The sequence below is a fragment of the Augochlora pura genome, chromosome 7, assembly GCF_028453695.1.
Source record: "Augochlora pura isolate Apur16 chromosome 7, APUR_v2.2.1, whole genome shotgun sequence".
In the NCBI taxonomy this organism is placed as follows: domain Eukaryota; kingdom Metazoa; phylum Arthropoda; class Insecta; order Hymenoptera; family Halictidae; genus Augochlora; species Augochlora pura.
In genome coordinates, this window is record NC_135778.1 from 41,124,848 (window position 1) to 41,147,305 (window position 22,458).

At 37.0% G+C, this 22,458-nt stretch overlaps 5 protein-coding genes across 8 annotated transcripts; 2 read left to right on the forward strand and 3 right to left on the reverse strand.

Moving 5' to 3' along the window:
• The first annotated feature begins 4,176 nt into the window (after positions 1–4,176).
• On the forward strand, positions 4,177–5,984 carry LOC144473545 (uncharacterized). Its single transcript, XM_078187500.1, has 3 exons — positions 4,177–4,697; positions 4,779–5,055; positions 5,125–5,984. The coding sequence occupies exons 1-3, from the start codon at positions 4,537–4,539 to the stop codon at positions 5,593–5,595; spliced, it is 909 nt and encodes a 302-aa protein (XP_078043626.1). The 5' UTR covers positions 4,177–4,536; the 3' UTR covers positions 5,596–5,984.
• LOC144473547 (uncharacterized) lies at positions 5,630–6,997 on the reverse strand. Of its 2 annotated transcripts, none has more exons than XM_078187503.1 (3): positions 6,783–6,997; positions 6,182–6,693; positions 5,630–6,119 (listed from the first exon to the last, which is right to left on the reverse strand). In XM_078187503.1, exons 2-3 carry the CDS (start codon positions 6,682–6,684, stop codon positions 5,981–5,983), a joined length of 642 nt encoding a protein of 213 aa, XP_078043629.1. In that variant the 5' UTR covers positions 6,685–6,693; positions 6,783–6,997; the 3' UTR covers positions 5,630–5,980. The 2 variants fall into 2 exon arrangements, with proteins under 2 accessions (XP_078043629.1, XP_078043628.1); XM_078187502.1 differs by having other exon boundaries at positions 6,182–6,719; positions 6,783–6,996.
• Positions 6,998–8,258: 1,261 nt separating this feature from the next.
• LOC144473546 (uncharacterized) lies at positions 8,259–12,554 on the reverse strand. Its single transcript, XM_078187501.1, has 6 exons — positions 12,527–12,554; positions 12,404–12,462; positions 11,916–12,089; positions 10,996–11,199; positions 9,842–10,128; positions 8,259–8,367 (listed from the first exon to the last, which is right to left on the reverse strand). Exons 1-6 carry the CDS (start codon positions 12,552–12,554, stop codon positions 8,346–8,348), a joined length of 774 nt encoding a protein of 257 aa, XP_078043627.1. The 3' UTR covers positions 8,259–8,345.
• A 2,708-nt stretch (positions 12,555–15,262) lies between these two features.
• On the forward strand, positions 15,263–19,413 carry LOC144473529 (uncharacterized). Its single transcript, XM_078187467.1, has one exon. It carries the CDS (start codon positions 15,789–15,791, stop codon positions 17,202–17,204), a length of 1,416 nt encoding a protein of 471 aa, XP_078043593.1. The 5' UTR covers positions 15,263–15,788; the 3' UTR covers positions 17,205–19,413.
• On the reverse strand, positions 17,794–21,097 carry LOC144473523 (cytochrome P450 6k1). 3 transcript variants are annotated; one of them, XM_078187455.1, is made up of 7 exons: positions 21,002–21,097; positions 20,358–20,561; positions 19,882–20,251; positions 19,219–19,559; positions 18,903–19,136; positions 18,430–18,681; positions 17,794–18,342 (listed from the first exon to the last, which is right to left on the reverse strand). In XM_078187455.1, the coding sequence occupies exons 2-7, from the start codon at positions 20,539–20,541 to the stop codon at positions 18,176–18,178; spliced, it is 1,548 nt and encodes a 515-aa protein (XP_078043581.1). In that variant the 5' UTR covers positions 20,542–20,561; positions 21,002–21,097; the 3' UTR covers positions 17,794–18,175. The 3 variants fall into 3 exon arrangements, with proteins under 3 accessions (XP_078043581.1, XP_078043582.1, XP_078043580.1); XM_078187456.1 differs by having other exon boundaries at positions 20,358–20,430; positions 21,002–21,049; XM_078187454.1 differs by having other exon boundaries at positions 20,358–20,577; positions 21,002–21,028.
• Between the last annotated feature and the right edge of the window lie 1,361 nt (positions 21,098–22,458).

Here is a 22,458-nt window from a genome sequence, read left to right on the forward strand (position 1 = left end):
TTTCCTGAACATTTATGAAATGTTTGTCGATTGCGGAAACGTGCTAAGTCAAATTAATTTTACACCGAATTTGCCCGAAACAAATCATGGAATGAAATAATTTATATTTTGTATTTAACAACGAGACAATAATGTTTATGTAAATGTGAATGTTTGCGAATCAATTTCTAGAAACTATGATTTACAGAAATCTAGTGAAAATAATAATGTAGTCTCCATAATAAAAAAGACATTTTGGAATATTAACCAACTACGAGAGAAAAATCATTGGCAAGTTTTGCAACAGAATGATCAATCATTGGATATTTATGACGTATAACGATTGGTATTACATGGTTTATTAAGCCCGCGTACATTTTTACAGCACTCAAGAATTCACTGTTACGGTCTTTTTATTTTGTGACAATTTCTCACGGTACTGTGATTTTCAAGTCAGAGGCGGTCCCCGAATGTGATATGCATATTTGATTGCGTAATGGCCCGTAAACTAAATACTCAATCATTCGAACAGGGTGATCGAGCTATTGGTAACATTACACGGTGGTTAGGTGATCTATGATCAGCAGTTTCATCGAAAAAGTAAACGCGTCGGTCTGCATGTTATTTTGATTCCCTATTTAAATTTTCGCTTCGGTGTGTTTAGTTTTATTTATTATAATTATAATAATTGTTATAATAATTGAAATTATAATTATAAATATAATGTATTATAATAATTGCATGAAATATGCAGCCGGGCTATTTAAATGATCACTGCTCGTTGAATTCGCAAAAAGAATCTATTATATACTATAAAATACACACGCGCACCCACGCACAAAGATAGTAACCAAGTATTTAGCAGAAGGAGAATGAAAACCGAAGCTTCTATCGAATTTTCTATCGAAACTGAGAGACTGGTAGCAACTTATTGATAATATCATCGGCACACCGGTAAATTAATACTTGTCCGGAGCTCGTGATCGTGCCATAAAGGAATCACGATCTCGTAAACCGGCGCAGAATCCGATACAGCACGCGTAGCAAGTTACGAAACTCGAGCATCTATATCCAGATTTTTTTCAAGCATTATTCTGCTACCGTGTGATTACCGTTTAACCAGTTTCGAAACTGTTTTCCTATCTTCTGAAACAATTTCTTTACTCGCCGGTAAACACGTACACAGCTTTTGTTACCGACGACCGGAATATTATATAAATGATAATAATAATAAATCACTCAAAATTAATTAAAAATAAATCCCTATCGAAGGGAATATTAATTTCAACTGTCACAATTTTGATGTTATTATTTGCTGCTACTCGGGTATATAATTATTAAAAGTGACGGCAATTAATTAAAACTATTGAAGCAGTGTTTCTCATAGTGCTGCCTAATTGCATTGCAAAATCGGTGGCAAGTACGGACTGAACGATGCTATTAAGCTGAGCGATTCCCTCAGTGTGTAATACGGGCGTTGCGTTGCTCGCAAGGCATAATGAGATCGTTTTCGTCATCGACACCTTTGCCGTTCCTGACGAAACATCATATCCAAGAAACTTGGCGAGCCGAACTTCTGTTCAACTTATTCCAATTTCTATCAGTTTCGTATCGCATTCTCTAAACGAAGATTACGTTAAAGTACACATATGCAACAACGAGCCACGAACCCATGATTTTTACCTATCCATCGTAAACTGACATTACTATGTCCGGTTTAAATCACGCTACTACCTCCTGGGAACTTCTCCTATTGTCCAATCTGTCCAAGAGAACGACGAATCTCTTATGGTCAACGGTTCCGCTTCTAAAACAGTAGAAAACTCCGGAACCCGGCGAACGGAAGTCCGGTATCCATTTTGGTTTCGACAATAATAAGTAGAATTCGTTTGTATTCTGCGATATAGCAAAAAGATTCGCAAAAGAAGTCTCGGCACGCCCGATTTGGTGAGGGATTACCACGATCCAGTGAAACTAGGAAGTACGTACAATCAAACAAAGTATGATGAACGGGGAGATAAAGCGTGTGAGAAGATAGACGTATTCGATCCGTCCAACGCATAGTTTTCTTTCTGCGGCCTGCAAAGCTTTCGGGCAATAAGCATCGTAGAATTATTACTTCTATCTTCTGTTCATTTTTTGGTTAATTGTGAGAGTCGTAATTACCAGTTTAGTTTACGACATCCTTTGTTTGCGACGACGCGGCACCGGTAACAATAGCGGCTGATTACCAGGCACGATATTTTGGAGCAGAGAAATGCATCCCGCTCCGACAAATGCATTGTGATCGTTCGATGCGACTCGAACACGGCGCTTGTGAGAGAAATGTATTCCGATGATGCATTTTAACACACCGGTGTTACGCAAATGGAGACGAGCTACTCTGATTTCCCGTTTGTAGATTTCTCTCCCCTTCTCCCGCTCATCAAGTTCGTTCACCCACGCGTGACCCCGTTTTAGGAACACAGAGTTCTAATAACCAACACACAAGCCACGATCTCGAGCATCCGTATTTTTATCGATTTTCAGAACGTGCAAACACCGATCTGGAATCCAACGCGCGCCAAGAAAGTATTCCTTTGCGCTCACCGTGCCGTGTCTGAATCTCGTTTGCCGATCACTGTCTCTCGAATAATGGGGAGTCCCTCTTGCTCTGAATTAGAAGAACACAAAATTACTCAACCACCAATTACAGATTAATTGGCAACAGTTTCTATGTATAAATCCTAATACCTACTTTCTGACGGACAGTTCCTCCGATCTGTGAGGTTTTGTATAATGTAAATTAATTTGTATTTTTTTGTTACAATATAATTAATTTCTTCTGTTTTTTCATTGAAATTACAATATTATCACCTTTCCGATGTTTTAGATGTTACACCTTAAGTGAAGGGGTGATTTGTTCGGGAAGTCCCATTTCCCCTCTAATCTTCAGGTAATGCCATGTTCATGTGCTATCCACATTCCTCTCCTTTCCAGGCCTTTTATTATGTAACCAAAAAATAATCACCATAAGTCGATCCTCGTAAATGATGTTCTACATCTGTAATCTTCTATTTCGTTTCCACCATCTCACGGTCTCGCTTCGCTTTTGCACATGTAATAACATTTCTATTCGTCCTTAACTAAATTAGTATCGCGTAAAAATAATTGCAGACACGATAAGGTAATTTTAACCACTCATCTCGGGAAATATGGGCTTTGTACTGGAGATTACACGGAACATTCTGTGGTAATATTTCCTTCCTTTTATGTTTGTTAGCGTTCGTGGTCGCGTATTCACTGTCCCGTATATCCAACACGTCTCGTGAGAGTCTGGAACCAGACAATCTAATCCCCGTAAATCCTTATTTAAACTTGTATTTATTGTGAATTGTATAGTTCCATTTGAATTAATATACATATATGGAGAGATTTCAATAATGTTTTGCATATTAATTAATTGATTATATTAATAATTAAACCGTATTAAAAATAATTTACTATTCCATATTTAAATAATAAATGTTCAAATAATTGAATTTTGTCCCATTTCCCATAAGAACAAAATTTGGCACGCATTTTCGCTGTCTTTAAACACCCCAATAGCACCAATCCATACAGTGGCTAAACGCTGAAACCTTTTAGACAAAATTACCGACAGTTGATTTGAGCTGATGGTACAGACTTAGGACCCTTACAGACATTGTATGCATTGCTTTTTCTGCCTCAGTGTCGAGTTGATCGATATTGTAGAAAATACTGTGGTACGGCAGCGGTCTGTATCTCAATGGAACAGTACACTAATGAATTATATCCGACTGAAACAGAGAAAAGTGTGAGTCTGCGGTGACTAAATCTATATTACTCTTCATTTCTTTGCATTGTCATCGACAATGAGGACAACATTATTGTCAGCTATTTCGTCAGCCAATGAGAGTACAGTAATTCATACTCCGAAACTGTAGCTTGACTTATTAACAAGGTACGGCATAGAAATTTCCTTTGCTCTGATTGGCTGACTATTCACTGCTGAAACAGTAAACACTTCGGATTTGTTGCACAGTTCAGTGGGTTCCCATGTCCTCTCACATTGTAGCCAATCGTCTCCCTTGCTCGCCCAGGAAGACCTTTAGAACGTATATAATATTCAAAATTAAATATACGCCAAGTCTGTACTCTGCAGCAAACTTCAGATCAGCACCGAGTACAGATGTACTTACGCATACATATTATGTATGAAACTTTTACACAGAACTAAAAATACATTTACTCTTTAATAAAAGAATATCTTAAATACATATACAATATATCTTTATAAAAACTAGTACCTTTAATTTAACTTATTTATGCGCTAAATAGAAGCTGAATAACCTATATCTACTAAGCAAATTCTATTTGATAGTAACAGGTATTCACGAAGTGTTCAATCACAGACTGTACCTCGTCTGTGGTTCAATATTTGTAACATATTGTAACAAGTATGAAAACAGATTCCTCTTTAGTGAATATAAAAAACAGAAATTGTATTGTTTGTTAATAGAACTAATTCGTAGAGAGGAATAGATAGTAAATATAATGGAACTTTCAAATAATGAAGGAGTTGATAATTTTTCAGCAAGTAAAACAAAGCAGTTAAGTAAAGAATATCTGACAGCTTCTTGTAATTGGCAAATCACTAACAGCAAAACGTGGCAAGATGTTTTTACATTGGCAGCTTCTTCTCAAAAACAAGAGAAGTAATCACTATTTTGATTTTTAATAAGCATTGTTGTTATATTGTACTGATCATTAAAAGATTGTTATGGCTATGTTTACAGCGTCAATTTAGATGAAATAGTCAGCCTGAGTACATGCATGTCTTTACAACCGACTCAGTTCTGCAATGAGCCTTGTATGCTGGAAATAAAGTTACCGAACGATCAAAAAATATCACATATTGCCATAGTTTCAGAGGGCTATGTTTTAGAATTTTTCAAGCTATACGGAGAGTACCAAACAACAATATTTGCAGACCTTGTAGACGAGTACGAAGATAAGTCTGTTTTTCTTGCAGAAACAAAATTTAGCCCACCTACTTCCGAAGCTAGTATAAAGGTATACAAGATTTTCACAATGAAATTTAAAAGTTTCTGTGAACGCATTAATTGACTTAGAATGTTTTAGTTCACGAAAACAAAGAGCCAAGATTCAATTATATGGATATATGGCATAATGCTGTACATAACAGAATCCATTGCCGAGTCTAAATCTTCATCTTCGCTTGTTTTTAATCCTGATATTATAAAACAATTTTTAACTAAACTACCTTTCAACGATGAAGATAATGCTCCGGTTGATCTACAATCATGTTACAAGAATATCTTTAACTCATCGATAAACAAAAATGTTAAAGAAAGTCATGAAAAAGATGTGGGACAATATAACAAAGAACATATTGAATCAAATATAGACATTAAGACTTACATTGACAATAAGCTTCACGATATGGAGACAAGGCTGATGAAAAGAATGAATGAAATAGAGCAAAAGACTAATGAAAAACTAGATAATATATTAAAACAATTAGAAAACAATAATTTAAAAATACAAACTATACCTGAAGACAATCAAAAAATAACTGAACAAGAAACTTAATATATAAAAGGAAAATTGTAGAAATTTTAAATAATACTGTCTTCTTTATTTTTATTTCTAAGTGTTTTCGAATATCTTCAAGCTCATAAATCAGTACATGTTTTACAGTTACATGTATTTGTATATAAACTAAACAATAAGTTTAGTAAAAATTTCAAAATTAAGGACTTTCTTGTGCTACATATATAATATAAATTTGTGAATTTACTTTAATTTCTTTTTAATATATGTATGTATACGAATGTACCAAAGTTTACACTAAATTTGATCTAGTATATATATGTATATATATATATATATATGCAGGAACCACAATGACATGGAACCAGAAATAGTATTACAAAAATTAAATATTTATGTAACAAAATAAAGTTTCAATTTTATTTCAATCAGCATTGTTATCTTCAGGAGGATCCCACTGATGAAGCTGTTTCCTCCACAATTTCATCATGCCATCCCAGCCTCTTCTACTATATTTAATATATTTTGGAGGCGTTCTTGGATGTTCTCTCGCACGTTTTTCTCTACAAATAGAATTAATTATTTCATGCCTCTATAGTAACATTGTTGCTCATAAAGTTCTTACTTGGGCACAGCCTGAATATATCTATCGTATCCAATGGTATTTTTTCCATAATCTATTTCTTTTTGTCTACGTGCCAACACTGTAGGATCTGTTTCATATTCTATATGCTTTTTGCTACTGTCAGAAGAATTTGTAGTAGAACTAGAGACACTGTTACGTCTGCTTCGAAAAACCTTTGTATCTTCATTGTGTGTACTATTATCCCTAGTCCTCTTGCGTAAACACCGCACATCTTCTGGTTTATTTTTAACATTATTTTCATATTTTATGTTGGTCGTATGATTTATTATCACATTTGTATTAATATTTGCATTGACATTTGTCGTAACATTCACAGTAACTTTATCTTCATGAAACTGTGGTTTCGAGGAACTTTGAGCAATCGTGCTTTCTTGATTCAACAATTTACTAAGTTCATTTGAACTCATACAAATGGCTTCATTGAGAAGTGCATCTTCTTCATCTGTTAAATTTACCATGGAAGTTTTCACGATGGTCTCCATGTTAATTAACTATTAAAAACATTATTCTTAAAAACCTACGAATAAAGAATAACGTAGAATATAATTTACATAAAAGCAGAATGTAAACAATACCTTACCTAATATAGGTTACCTAAATTAAGATAAAAACTTTTGAATTAGTACATAACGAACAATTGTTAATCTATACTTTTTATGATAACTATAAGTTTATGTATTATAAAACGGTTCCCTCCTTTTTCCCCAGGAACGTAGAAATATTCAGGATAGGGGAAACCGGGGGAATCCTTAGACCTTTGACCTTACGCCTTAAACTATATATTCAAGTTCTAGAAGCGAATTGCGATTATAATACAAATACATGTAGAGGACAGTGCTCGGATGATAATGAGAAGGGATGTTATCGTCGATGAAGTAGACACCTGTTTGTCTACGTGCGGAAAGATAGATGACACTGTCAAGCAGGAAATGAAATAAGTTTGCAAACTTGTTCCGATGATGACTCGGTTTGTACAAAATGGTTGGTACGGTGTTTCAAAAATTATTATGATAAATTGAAATAATTTATTTACAGAATTCTACAAACAAGAATTTACATATGAAGGTACATATTTCGGTTTATTGAATTAGGAAGACGCAGCACAGTGAAATGCAAAGGTTTATATGTATATAAGGATACGCACTTCAATCGCCTGCATTACTGAATTGTTTTACGTACACACTCGAATTGGTTGCATTACCAAGTTGTTTATACGTACACAGTCGTGTGATATGCATGAGGAACACGTAAGACAGTCACGAACTGCGAGTATTGACCCGCGTTTCTTACGTACGACTATGCGGGCACAGCATTTATCTACGCATGTAGCAGTCTCTAGCAAATTTCAAAAAGTACACGTTCACGGTGTGCACTTTCCGTGGGAGGGGCCCGATGGCAATTAAGATTAGGCCGGCCACTGAATCCTGAGCCGATGAACGAGACATTCGTTGAACGGGAGTGAGATAACCAGATGGATTCGTCGGTACCGGTACACAGATCAAAATTATGATATCTTTACGCATTTTTAATATTCCCTTAAAAAAGGGATACAAGATGTTTTGCAGATGTTTTGATGGCGGCAATTTTAAAATATAGTTTCTCTAACGAATAAAGGTAAAAGTATTCCATAAGATTCGCTAAAACGTAAATGTACACGAAGCCTCGATAATGTTTATACGAAGCTGAATTAGTATTTTTCTGAACAATTAATTGAGCACGGTTCGAATGATTTTGGGCACCACTTCTGGACAAACACTTCTGAATAGAGTTCAATTGAATAGGTCAGAACGTGTGCATGACTTTCGTATATGTAGTCACTGAGCAAATGCGTCACTAGGTTTTGCTCTAGAAAGGTCCTGATTTGCTGAAGCGTGTCGACACGTCTATAGGGGTAAGTCACGATTTCAATGTAAATGTCAGCGAACGTGACTAAAACGTATTAATGATAAAAGATCATTGACGTAATAATGCTTTCCGGGACGACGAAAATTAAAGTGCCGATCAGGAAAAGCTTCTGCAGTAATATGTAATGTTTATCAACGAGTTTTGAGATTGCAGTGTAAATTTATTTGTATCTAATTAAGAATTACAACATATAATATTTTATAGTCTCATACGGTTTTCTAGAAACATTGCTCACCATTCATTTCTGATCGTGCGCGCATCTGTAAACAGAAAAGAAACAAGTAAAATATCTATAATTAAAGTTGGATCGATGAAAATCAATTTTGATAGGCGCATTATGATTTCACAATAGCTATTAGTAACCACTTGAAACGAAACCATTTTCCGTTTGCGAGCGGTTTCCCTGTTCCATTTCTTTGCTGTCGCGTTGCTACTTTATACTCCTCTGGCGACAGCATAAATGAAAGTGATTGACAAGATATGAGAACGACGGGACACACAATTATCAACGTTCAGTTCCATGGGAACTGAATTTAGTTTGAGAAACTAACAGAATAATTTGTTACCTTTAAAAGCTGAATTATAGGGTTTTATCAGCGAGCAATATATGTATATCGGCTTTAATCAAGAAACATTTCCTTTCAATTAGCTACGTTCCCCCCAGCGCAGTTAAGCATTTCAAAAATAATCAGATCGACGAAAAGCAAGCTTAAGTATGCCACAAAACCGGTAACAATGAACTAATTGAATCAGGACGCTACCGAACAATTTTCTTATCCACATTTCGTACTGTAACCCTTGGAAAGTCGAGCAGCGTGAAAAGTTGCAAGCTCGACGCGCGCGTGGTAGTTCTGTAGAGGTCATATTGTCGCCATTCGCAGTTGTCCTCGCTTTCAGTGGTTCCGTCTAAAGTGGCTAACCCTGTAGTGCTACGTATGAAAGATTGCAAAACCCTGTGTGTATAGATACATATCGCTGTTCCGGAAAAACAACGACACAAGCTACCAAACGTTAAACATTCGGCATACGTGGAAGGTCGTTCTTTGTTTCGATCAACTTGCTTCGAACGTTCGGTAACCAAGATCACGAATTAATTTATAAAGAAAATTGCTTGTCTTTGACAAGATGAATATTTTGCACTTTATAGAATACATGCCTATGAAAATAGGCATATAGCGTTGAACGAAACGTCCAAGACTCAAGGTTTAAGCAGCTTCGAGAGCAGGCTTGTTAAGAAGTCCTCGATCTTTCAGTTTCAACCCTAAACCTACCCAGTTTGAAAGGCGTGTCTAACGTGTGTTGCTTCTTTTAAACGACGTTACCGCATTTATTTATTTTCGTTGAATAATTGTTCTCATAACATATGCTGAAATTAATAAATTTATTTCATCACTTCTTGCGAAAGAGTTTGCATAATTCCAGCATTTTACAATAAAACCGGTCATTTTAACCGGCACGGTAGGTTTAGTGTTAAGAGACTATTAAATCATTTCTAATAAGTAAACATTGAAGAAAATGTGTATCGACTCTTGACGAAGAGGATTCACGACAGGGATCAATTTGATCTCACTGCACTGATAGTCGAGAAAAAAAATTGATAGCTTGCCCATTCATGATATCCCATTGTTTTCTCAAAAAATTAGGTAGTTTTGCAATGGGCGAAGTTATACGAATATTAGACGCGCGATTGGTAACAACGCGATCAGCGATTAGCAGGGATGTAAAATGAATTACCGTTTCACGACTCTCATCCTCCTGATGTTCTCCAATCGCCTTTTGTTCCTGCTAGCATTGGCTTTCGCTTCGGTCGCCGCGGCGTTCGCTTTGGCAGCCGCTCGGTTCGTGTTAGTGAGTTCCTGTCTAGCGACTTTCAACTGATTCGACAATTCGTCGACCCGCCTCCTAGCCGCGTCCAACAATTCCTCTTTCTCTCGCAAGGTTTTTTGAACGCCGGTTGCAGCCGCCTGCGCGTTCGCCGCGTTCGCTTTGGCCGTTTGCACCGCGTGCGATAGCGTCTTTAGCTGTTCTCGAACCATGGAAACGGAAACGGCAAATGCGATATCGATATACGTACTTCGAATAAGTAATCCGAGTCAATTGTTTCGCGGAACTCGTAAGGTCATGTAATACGCGCGCCAATAATACAATGATTCACACGCCGGGACTTTCTCAATACGCGATCGAGAGATCGAAAGCTACCCTGGGGGCTTTGGTAGAATCGCAGCTGCGATTTTACACACTTATGGAATTTTTCTTTGAATTGTATCCCCAAAAATGGTTCCATGAATGTACACGATCCTAGGTTATCAGGCTTCGCTTCGTTGTTGAAATTAATCATTTCTCTTTTAATGTCTAGACCGTGAATCTTTATGGAAATTTCTGATTTAACTACTTTGTGAACATTAGATAAAGGAAAACTTTTATTTTGGCTCGTCAAGTACCCTCTGGTGTATTAATATAAAAGGAAAAATCTTTTGCAATGCGAATGAACTGAATTTATAAAGCTACAAAACTGTCTGGTGAAATTATAAGTTGTAGAATCTTAAAAAAAAAAAAAAGTTCTACCCAACGATTAGGAATTCGATGAAGTTTTAGTCACAGTTGCAGTAATTCGAAAGGTAGCAATCCTTGGTCAGGCTGGTTTTTTGTTGTATTTTCCACATTTGCGTATATTACGTGTACATATATTCTATAAATCCACAATAGTCTCTTTGTACTTTACTTTGGATCGGGTTCGCAAAGCATTTTTCTAGCTTATTATTAGACTTTCGATTTTGATACGTGTTGACTCGTAGCTTTTAAACTCAAAATAATTCTCGTTTTGATCAGCAACGTGTGTTGCGATTTATGTCTCTGAAAATATTTTGTTGCAAAGATTTATAGATCACCTGGTCTTGAGATTGTCGCGCAGCTTGCAAAGCAGCGTTGACATTCGATTGTTCCCGATCCAAAGACGAGGTCTCTTCTTGCACGACCGATTGAGCTTCCTTCACCTCTTCTTGCAGTTCTGCTACCAACATCTTCTTCCGTGAAAGTACCTCGTCCACAGCTTTAGCAGCGTGCACTGCTTTTTCGGCTAGCTGAGTTTTCACCTGAACAAAACAAATTGTTATTTAAACATGAAATTCCTGGCAAGTAATTTAAATGTTCGCACGATCTATTAAGATTTATTGGAAGAACCAACGTGTTTAGAAGACATATCTTAAAGGATATGCCGAAGAAGATTAGTAAATAAAATATCTGAGTAACGGTTCTCGCTGAGTGAAACGATTGCAATATTTAGTTTATCGTTGGCGCGTACAGACGCTTTGAAAAATTGCTTCTTATGCGGCGTTGATACTCGTAGACGTCCATCAAAAAGCAAATTTCTGATCCTACAGGTGCCAAGCAAATCTTGCTAGAAATTGTCACAGCGCACTTACATAATGCGGTACAGTGTCAAGTTTCAACCATTTCAATTCATCAATGCAATTCTGAAAAATGGGCGCTGTTGAAAAAATGCGTCGTTCGTAGTGTAGGTTGCGGTTAAACTACCATAGGCTGTGCGTGCGGTGTTTAGAAAAATCTGTTGTTGTGAAAGGATAAATTTGTGATCATGGGTACCGTGTTCTAATTTTGATTACTACCTTGAACGATAATTAAATAATTCAGTATCAAAAGTCGGATACAAAAATTTGCCATCGTCCACAAGGGAACAGTGAAAATTTCAAAGTTTTTACGAATAGAAGAACACCTCTTCGTTCCTACTAATAACTTACGATTAGTTGTCGTTGTAAATTTATTGTTTACGGCGTAGAAATAGGCATACTTGATGAGCGGCTTGCTGGCCAGCAATGTTCTGAGCATCTGAGGCAGCTTTGGCTTCTTGCGCAGCTTTCTGTGCAAGGCTGCTACTTTTTTGTTCTGGATTTTTTTTGTCACCATTGCGACAAGTATGACCGTTGTTAGTTTCACCTTCCGCGTAACGCACCTCCCTCTGATTCTAATGTAATACAAAAACGACGAAATATCTAGATGAAGGACACATTTATTCCATGTATATCGAGAACTCGTCAATACTTTGAATCGATTCAGAAACTATTCGAATGCTGAGCGCAAGCATAATTGTTGGCCAAATGTGTTATAATACTATTTATTGTGCTTGGGTTCTATTAAATTATTATAAATAATATATATTTGATTAGATTTTATATGAAATAAAGAATGTTGTAGGTTAACGGAGCGTTTGATTTGGTGGGAGACAAACGAAAAATGCAATCGGAGAAGTGGGTCATCGAAAAAGGGTGCTGAACTTACTGCACCAACTGGAATCTTATGATATCTTCCGCAATCGAGATTCTCAATCGTCAGCATTACTATTAAAAGAATAGTGATTTTGGTTATGGGGTCGAGTATTGACGAACTTCTTCGGGAACTCACCGATACAGAGGATATAAAAGAAGTACATGCTGCAGGTGATGAATTCAGGTAAACGAGGGACTGTAGTTCATATAAATCATCATACATTAAGGTGGCAAATTTCTTACGGATAATATGGTGCGAGGATGTACGTCGACTGGGGAAACAAAATGAAACGCGGCTTTATCGAATCTTGCACGTCGAGATGCTCGATTTTAAATCACTTTAGAGTATTCCACAAAGTATGGATTTTCCAGGGAAAGCGAGTTCAAAATATTGCATTTTCAACATATGTGTTGTTATATATCATAAAATTAGGTAAAGGTAAATACAGAGATAAAATGTTTTCGAAGACTACGAATTTGTTATCTGTATAATTATGGACAGAGAATAATATAGATAAGCGATAGGAGATATTTGTGGATCGTTAGGTTTTCAAAAATGGGAGAAAATTTAAATAATAAATTGTCTACGTGTCTTCTTTTGCAACTTTTAGAAAAACACAGCAATCTAATCGTTGTTTGTACTGTCCTCAACCCCTTCCGCAACTACCACCAGCTTACACTACAAGAGCTATAAGAACTCCAATGAACAAGTAAGTGGTATCAGTTCTTAGTTGTTTCCTTGAGCAAAGACACCATCGACTCCTGACCCGCTCGATCGGTCCAGTTATTATACCAGGTGAGTACTAAACATTATTTATTCGAACTACCGATCTCAGAAATGCGATGATTCGATTGTGCATCTTTAGGCGAATCCTTATCTTTATCAATTATTTTCTTAAATTTTCTTTATTCTAAATTATTATTTATACAATTCAGATTTATAAATTGTTATGCTTGTTATTGGAAGTGTTTCTTTATAAAATTTCTAAATTTTAGAAATACGAGGAAAACCTCTAGGTAAATTTACATTTTCGTGCGTCGATCTTTCCAGTGAGTGAATAATAGATTTCAATTATTAGATATATATATATATATATATATATTCGCTATTTTATTTGTGGAAGATGAAAGAACGAATTTTTGTAATAGCTAACAATCTTATTGTATAAACAAAATTTGATGGCCTTATTATATTGCGATCGTGACTACATTCATATCAAAAGTAGAGAGTCAAAATATTTCATCTGTGTGTACCTCCGTAATTAATTGAAATCAATTTACGTATTAATACTTCTTTGAGAAATATTAATGCTACGATAAAGCAAATCATCGAAGTGAAATTTCTATTCGTGGCATGCGTGATTTATATCATACATGAAAAAAACAAATTGCAAAACATCTACAGAATAATTATGAGTTTGAGTTTAATAAAGTTTTATTTAATCGCATCCATTTTACATTTTCAATATTTATGTAAGATTAATCGGTTGCAGTAAGAACTTTTTCGTCTAGATGACGATACATATTGGATTACTAATGAAATAATCACCTGCTATTTTGATTAAGAATTGTGATCGCCTTCTTTAAGAGGTACTTCTAACACGATGATCATAACGCACGCTGCGCTGTATTACTCACGTTTGAAACATTTACTGCGAAAGTCAATTCCTTGACATATTTTCATAATTTTTTTTCTAAATCTCAATAGAATGGTTTCTCATGGGTATGAATGAAAGACGATGTAAATGAATCTGAATAGAATTACCACTACATACTTCGTCCGCAACGAAATATATAGGAGAACGATTTCAATTGTTCTGAAATATGAAATCCTTTCTTCGGCACATTTACGGTTACGATGGTGCGTTTCGGTTTCGCAATAGCATAGTTTTAGTACCGGCCTTTCATTGTTGTATTTCTAGTCATAAAATTGGTCCACGTACCCCTTTCGCAAGCCTGAATATTTCAGTTTTTCTGCACACTTGTTTACTACCGCTACACAGTATATTAGTTCACGTTAATTATATGTATACTACGTGTATATGATTTTTTTCTTCAGAGACATGAGAAAATTATAGAAGGGAATTAAGGAAATTATGGAAATTAAAATCGTTTTATAAACGATCTGTATTTTCAGCGTGTTTCCACATCATCTACCGGTTAATCAATAATCCGTTATTCATCGATCCAGGTTTCTCGATTCAGGAAACTTCGTGACATACTTTCGTGTAAACTAAATCACTAAACTATATCAACGTTATCTTTTGCAATGCGATGTTTGTAGAAACTGTACGCAACAATTAAAGTGCAGAGTTCACAGACACGTGTTCAGCTCGTGAACGATCTATAAGAAAGATTTCCGTAAAGTTGCAGATTCATGCCGTGTCAAGGAGTATCTCGGTTCCGATTCGAAAGGGTGTTTGACAAAAAGTTGTTTCTTATTGAAGAAACTTTGCCTCATTTGAACACGCGCGTAGAATCGCACGTAAACGCAGATAAGATCTGCGACTCCGGCAGCTTAATTATGCGCTCGCATACTGCTGCTTTTCAGAGCGCGACGGAACTAGACTTTTGGTTTTGAACCGGCAGCGGTAATTGCGACAGAGTTGCGCCGGAAAGGTGGTACGTGCGTCATGAATATTTTACGTCGATCCGGAATTTCGTAAAGAGACATGCAATCAATATTCCCCAGAGTTGCTATACGAATTAACTCCATTAGGCGCGGACTATTCGATTATTATCGGTTCGATTACGTAATCCTGCTATATTTACTTCATATCGAGCGGAGCGAAAGTAAATACTTGCGAAACGAACAACCATGAATCTTACAGAATTCCGTTAATTCAAAATTACAAATCTGATAAGTTGTTTTCGTCTTGCGAACAATTAATATCGCGCATACACAGATATTCTTGAAACAATTTCATTACTATTCACTAAATGAATTCTTTTAATGAGTATTCGTCCAACATTTTTATTCAAACACATATATGATTGACAGTTCGATCGAATAGTGTATATCTGTGTAGATGATTGATAATTTATGGGTCATTGTTCTCGTAATAAATTTGTTATGATTTACTTCCATGACGTAATTCTGTACACGATTTACTGTTTACGATATTCAAGTGACAGTAGACGGAAGAAGGTCAATGACAATTTCTTTTAATGTTACGGTCGCACTCGTACTATACATTGCAAAACTGCGAGAGGAAACAGCGTCAAGCTAGAATCTAGATGAAACGTCGAGTTTCCTCAAACGAAAAAAAAAAAAAAAAAAAAAACGTGAACAAATGAATGAATGTTTCTTGTAAATTAAGCATCCCCATATTTATCGGTGATTTTTCTCTACAGAATCCATAGACCCGACACTGGATCATCGAAGGAACAATTCAACGATGAAGAAACTTATCCTGATACTGGGCTGTGTTTGCCTAGCACACGCCGGCCCTACGAAGAAGCAAGTGCTGGACCCTCAATTGAGTGGTTACGAGTACGAGCCTTCGCTGAGTCTGGGCGATTCGGCAGGATACTTGGACGCGGAACCAGGCGTATCGACAGTCGCGATTAGCCCGCCTCGAGCGCCTACGAAACCAGGCTACAGCGTGGGCGGTCCACTGGCCGGCATCGCGAAAGGTGCAGCGGAACAGGCTCACACACAGTTGAGCAACCAGGAGTCCGCGGCTGGCCAGGCTGCGTACGTTGCGAAAAACACGTTGGCGCAGGCTGCGGCTCAATCAGCCGCCACCGCGGCAGCCGCGCTCGCTGGCAAGCAGATCGTGGTACAGGGTCTGGAGCAGCAATCGCGGGACGCCCACGTGGCAGTGGACGGTGAGAATCTGCAGTTGCAACAGGCGGAGCGTGCAGCGAATGCAGCGCGGACGTCCGCGAAGCAGGCGATGCACCAGTTGCAGGTGATCACGGCAGCCTTGAACGCGGCTCAAACCACGGCAGATCGCGCGGCTCAGGCGGCCGCTGAAGCTTCCGCGGAACTGGCAGCGCAAACTACGATGCTGGGTCAAGCCAAGGCCCGAGCGGAAACCGTCGATGAGCAGCTCGTAGCCGCGCGTTTAGATTACAAGACGACCGAGAACGCTGCAGAGAAGGCAGCGACCGCGGCTGCGGCAGCTCAGAATAACGCGCAAGCTGCAGCTGCGAGCGTGGCCGATGGCGCAGGCGCGTCCGCGCTTTTGAGCCACCAGCCTGTGGAAGTTACGCCGCCGGTCAAATTACCGCAAGACGGTCCTCTGAGGAAGCCCATCCTGGTAGCAGAAGAAATCAGGCAGTCCGGTCCTCTCCTCTCAGCTGGGGGAATCAAGGAATCCGCGCTCTTATCCGGACCTCTGCAGGCTTCCGAACCCCATCTCGGGCAAGGACAGCTTCAACTGGGCGAGCCTCTTCTTGGGCCCGGTCCCTTGCAAGAAGCTGGTCCTCTCCGAGCAGCTGGCTATCTACGAGACTCTGCTCCTGCCCGAGGACCGAGCTATCTACACGAAGCTGGTCCTCTCCGTGGACCCGGCTTGCTGCAAGAAGCCGGTCCTCTTCGTGGACCCGGTTTACTGCAAGAAGCTGGTCCTCTCCGTGGGCCCGGTTTGCTGCAAGAAGCTGGTCATCTCCGTGGAGCCGATTTACTGCAAGAAGCTGGTCCTATTCGGGGACATCCTGGTGCTCTTCTAGCTTCCGCTGCGGCTGCGGCTGCGGCTGCGGACGCTGCCGATATTCGCGCAAGCAATGGAGTCTTTCGTTCCGAACTGATTACTCTAGCAAACTCCTTACCTGCTGACGGTTACGACATCAAGGGCTATCGCTATTAGTTTCCCTATGCGTCAACGCTTCAGTGTAATCTAGTTGTTGCTCTTTGAGGTAGCTTCCTCTTGTCTACACGGGCACGGGGCGTATCTGTTCAGCATCGATTAGATAGACGCGCTAACGAGGAGGATTCATATTAGGCTGTGTATTATCGCTGCGAAACAACGCATCCTTGTACGCATTGATGCGCAACGGTGACACAGTATGCAGTTGCTCAACAAGTATTTCAACGAACACCTTGTCCGATCGCTGCTGAAACGATGTGTTCCATGTCTGCGCGGGTAACTTGAATCTACTGTTCGGAAGTACCGGGATACCGTTGTGTTCCATATGTCAGTCTGTGAAATAAAACGTTGCTGAAATCACCCACTCCGAATTTCAAATCCAACTCTGGATCACGATGCTTCAATTTTTTTTTTCATTTCAACGGAGAGCTGTACGATCGAATGGTATACTGGAGTTTCAAATGTTCTGCATAGAATATCGTGGTGTGAACAGATAAAGCAAATTAATTTATGATCATCTAGCGTACTTCTTCATCATTGTCGGAATCTCATTGAGAAAAACATTCATCGAAATTATACATTTTCATCGTGCCTTTTCAAAACAGTTATATATTTATTTTACATTCCAAATTAAAAACGCAGTAAAGCGAACGGGTCATTCGAAGATTATGGTTATTGACCTATTAAACACAGCTGACATCTTTCGCGTCGTCTTTCTTTCTGTCTCCCACTCTCTGTTAACTTAGGCCTTTCAGAATCATTGACGTAAAACCTCTTCAACGAGACGAATTAATGGAAGGAAATCAAATATATTACAATATACGAAACATTTTACAATAGGTCACAGACTTATGTGTCGATGAACTACACATATTGACTCGTCTCGTTCAGTGGTTTATATTTACTATCATCTATCTTTCTACTATCATCTGAGCTAGGTGGGGCAATATGAATTTTCATAGTTAAATTTATCATGCCACAGTTTCGATGTTCAAATGCACGCCCCCTTTTGGCAATAAAACTATGCTACCACCTAAAAATTCCAGGGTGTCCGGCGTATCCGGTGTAGGTATCACCCTATGATTGAGCAATGCGTTTATTATAGCAACTTTGACTTGTATCAGTCCAAATCGTAAACCTATACAGAAATTATACAAATAAAAATTATTCATTAGAATTGAACTGGTTTAAATTGAATAAATTTTACATAAACGATTCTTCTTACCTATACATATCCTTGGTCCCTCTCCAAAGGGCAAATAAGCGTAAGAATGTCTGGATTTAACATTCTCCTCGCTAAAACGTTCCGGATCAAACTTCTCCGGCTCTGGATATATGTTCGGATCCTTATGGATACCATAAACAGGTATTACTATAGGAGTTCCTAACGGTACGGTCACACCTGTGGTTTCCAACAGTACTTCCTTTGTACAGATGCGATTTAGAAAGGTGACCGGAGGATATTTCCTTAAAGTTTCTGAAAAGAGCTTGAATCTTGATCGTAGGTCGATTTTAAAAAATACTGCTAACCGTTTAATCTCCTTTTCTTAATCATACCTCTCGCAATTAATATTTCATCTTCTTCTGATTAATCCGTTTATAACTTTCACTTTTCATTATTTCATTATACATATAATTTACAGTTGCATTGTAATAGCTTGGTGTCTACGTCCCCAAGGATACAATTAATATACTAACCTGAGACCACCTTGTCGAGAAAACGCATATCACTTAAAGCGTTGTATGTAATGTCGCCGTGCTTTTTCATAACCGTTCGAATTTCGTTCCGCAATTTATCTTGCATGTCTTGATGCTTTGCTAGTTCGTACAAGCAAAATGTGGCTGTTGTCGAAGACGTCTCAAATCCGGCTAAATAAAAGACATAAGCTTGTGCAGAGGCCTCCAAGACCGACAATTTATTCTCCGCTGCCTCTAAATAGTACGAAAACGTACGAAATGATTAATAGCTATGAAAATTAAATACATCGTTGTTTAATAAGGAGTAGATCATTACTTTCTTGAATATTTTCAATCGCCGAGTCATCGTCAGGATCAACGTATCCATTTTTGATTAGTTGTATCAACAAGTTTAAGAAATCTTTTCTAACGATATTATGGGTTTGACGATGCTCCACCGTCTCTCGAAACATAGTGGTAAAAAATTTGGTGACCTGCCGTTCATTGTACGGCAACTTGAACCAATCGAACACTTGCGGCGCAAAAAATAGGAGACTGTTCCACAAAGGTTTAGGCTCTAATATCCTTTTACCCCAGTAACGGAACTCGTTATCCGGATTTTTAAAACTGTCGCAGGTTATTCCGAACGCGGCTGACATGATGATGTCAACCGAATACCTGGAGAAAAGGTTGATGACTATATTCCAAATTCTTCAAATTCAGACGAATTTATAGAGTTTATCGAAGTGTTTTCTAGATTCAATTTAACGGGACCTTGTAAGGGGACGATTCCTCTTTACATTTACCCTTCAAACGTTGATCTATGATTTTATCTCGCGATTTTATTACATTTTAAACGAAAAGCGGTAGGTAAAGCTGGAAGAGATCGGAGATCGATAATTTGTCTATTCTTAGCGATATTTTAATTACGTGAAGTAGCATAGAAGGGTAGTTCTTCACAATTTGGCACCTGTTTAGACGCCCCTCCACAATTGCTCACCTTGCGAAAACCTCTTTCACGTCAATCGATTCTTTCAATTCGGCTTTGCGATCCAAATACTTTGCCAGCACATCTCCCGTTTCTTTTAAAATCGGAAATATTTGCTTAATCTTTCCAGACGTGAAAGTCGGTGTCAACTTCACCCTTAATTGTCTCCATTTTTTTCCGGGCAATTGGAATAAATTGCCCGATAGCGGGTCTGTTTCCGTGTTGGAAAATATTCCACGATCGTGAAAACTTGAAAATTCTTTGGCCAACACTTCTCGAATTACATCGAGATCGTTCACTACCAAATATGGTTTATGCAACATGTATATTCCAAGAAGCCGGTGATCACAGTTTTGCTGGTATGCCTCTTTGAAGAAATCACCTACACAGTAACAATAAGTTCGTTAATTAAATGCGTGTGTACAACTAGTGATGTAAACGCAAGTTGTTATAAAATTAGCAAAAATATAGCAAAATTAAATAGATACCTTGTGATATTTTGCCAGTCAAAAGTGGCATCATGTTTCCCGTAAGGAACGTAGGTTCCACATTGTACACTCCCTTTTTGCGCCAAAAAGCGAAGACATAAATTTTATAATATATATACAGTGCAGAGATTACGAGAATTGTTGCGCCGAAAATTTCAGATATCATCCACGCATCCAGCAACATTTTGATTAATTGTCTGGATTCTGCAATATGTGAATACTTATTTTTTAAAACTATTATTCAATCAATTTTATTGTATATTTTGTTCATTTGAAAATTAATGTTGCTGAATATTAAATTCAATTTTAACAGAACATAATTTGTTATGTAACGTCAAACATGAATAACTGTCTTGTAATTCTACGAAAGATGTACAACGACCGGTGCAATGGCTATACTACTTAATAATGTAGTCATTACAATCCAATTGTTTGATAATACAACAGAAATGGAATTTATTTAAAGATGATATAGTATTTTGAAATCAATTTTGCTTAATTTCGTTTAGAATATTAGTAAAGATAAAGAAGAATGTTAGTAAACAAACATTCATTCATTCGCTTTTTGTATCAGTTCAGGGAATAATATAAGTTACTCGTTACACATTTTAATTACTTCGAAAATTCAATACTGTAATACTCACTTTATTTGACATATATCCAACCAGAAACGTACTGCGGACGAGAATCTGCTTCCCGTACATTTTATAGCATTTCCGATACAAATTGTTGTAGGATTCCTGCAATTAACTAATTAAGTACACGTGGTATCGTAATTGCTAAGACATATTATGTAGCGGCATGAATACACGTGCATACATTATATAATGCACTACTTAAGCCGTCTGGATGACTTGACAATTTCAATAATTATACACAAAACGACACCAATAAAATATTCCATACAGTGTTTTAAAAAAAATTGAAAAATCATTGTCAGCTATTAAATGAACATATATTTTAAAATTAGAAACTATTAAGCAGTTAATATCGGTTGCCAATTTTATAATTTGACAACATTTTCATAAATTCAACTTTGTTTGATAAAATTTAATACATCAGGCTCAATGTCCTGTGTAAAATTATAATTTTATCATTTTGCTTTAATTTGAATTCAAAATTACATCTTAATTGTGGTATAATTTTATTTTTCGTAAATAAAATTATTTTATGTAAATAAATTTTTTGTAAATATTGCTTATCGGAAATAAAATTTAAGTGATGTAGGTGACAATTTGAAATTAGTAATTTTTAAATATGGCGCGCAAATATATCATGTATGTATTAAACATAAAACTCCCTCTACTGGTAGTATTTTAAAGTATTATTCAATTTCAAGGTTTTGGTTTTTATTTTTTATTGTTTAATGGATTAAATAAAAATAAGTAGAAAGTATTTTACTGTTCTAATACACACACACACACACGCAGGCCCGCACACACGCGCGTACGAACACACAATAAGTATAATATATTCAACATATTTATATATACATTTTATTTAGTATGTTAACAGTTGTTTATATTTCATAAACATTGCATGTCATATGCGCATTGTTCAAAAATAAAAGTTTAATATTTTATAAACAATTAAACCTGAGTTAATGAATTTCTGTGAATCCTAGCACATAATAGTACAATAATATTTAGAGAATCTCCAATTATAAAATATAATATGAAATTCTACGAAATTCTGTAATGTTATTATGTCTACGCGATACCTTTTCTGCCATAGAATATTGCACTATAGATGGGAGTGTGATTTCTCGTGTCATTTATTTAGAAATAGAAGCAGGGTTAAATAAATATATATTGTTTTCAAATAATTATGGCATAATTCAATCGTAATTTCAAATATTATTGTTTCAAAAGTTCATAGTTCTTTTTATTACACATTTATGCCATAAAGTGTAAGGATTCAAAGTCTGTCACTGATTTTGATCATAACTTATGTATTAACTTATCTCATTTAAATCCTTACATAAAGAGCATTACATTATAGGATTTTAAAATGTACGTACGTATACATACAGAAATGTAAAAATACGCATGCACTGTTTTATCAAGCTCGGTAACAATAACAGGAAACGAGTTTCCTACCA

Excerpts from the sequence above, each read along its gene's own strand:
- LOC144473545 (XM_078187500.1), top strand. The coding sequence starts at position 4,537 with ATGGAACTTTCAAATAATGAAGGAGTTGATAATTTTTCAGCAAGTAAA. Across the intron at positions 4,698-4,778 it reads TCTTCTCAAAAACAAGAGAA|CGTCAATTTAGATGAAATAG; the intron begins GTAATCACTATT and ends CTATGTTTACAG. Across the intron at positions 5,056-5,124 it reads CTTCCGAAGCTAGTATAAAG|TTCACGAAAACAAAGAGCCA; the intron begins GTATACAAGATT and ends AGAATGTTTTAG.
- LOC144473547 (XM_078187503.1), bottom strand. The coding sequence starts at position 6,684 with ATGGAGACCATCGTGAAAACTTCCATGGTAAATTTAACAGATGAAGAA. Across the intron at positions 6,120-6,181 it reads TATATTCAGGCTGTGCCCAA|AGAAAAACGTGCGAGAGAAC; the intron begins GTAAGAACTTTA and ends TTCTATTTGTAG.
- LOC144473546 (XM_078187501.1), bottom strand. The coding sequence starts at position 12,554 with ATGTACTTCTTTTATATCCTCTGTATCG. Across the intron at positions 12,090-12,403 it reads ATAAGATTCCAGTTGGTGCA|AATCAGAGGGAGGTGCGTTA; the intron begins GTAAGTTCAGCA and ends GTATTACATTAG. Across the intron at positions 10,129-10,995 it reads CGCGACAATCTCAAGACCAG|CTAAAGACGCTATCGCACGC; the intron begins GTGATCTATAAA and ends GTTCGAGAACAG.
- LOC144473529 (XM_078187467.1), top strand. The coding sequence starts at position 15,789 with ATGAAGAAACTTATCCTGATACTGGGCTGTGTTTGCCTAGCACACGCC.
- LOC144473523 (XM_078187454.1), bottom strand. Across the intron at positions 19,137-19,218 it reads GATTGAAAATATTCAAGAAA|AGGCAGCGGAGAATAAATTG; the intron begins GTAATGATCTAC and ends CGTACTATTTAG. Across the intron at positions 18,682-18,902 it reads TCTCGACAAGGTGGTCTCAG|AAACTTTAAGGAAATATCCT; the intron begins GTTAGTATATTA and ends AGCTCTTTTCAG.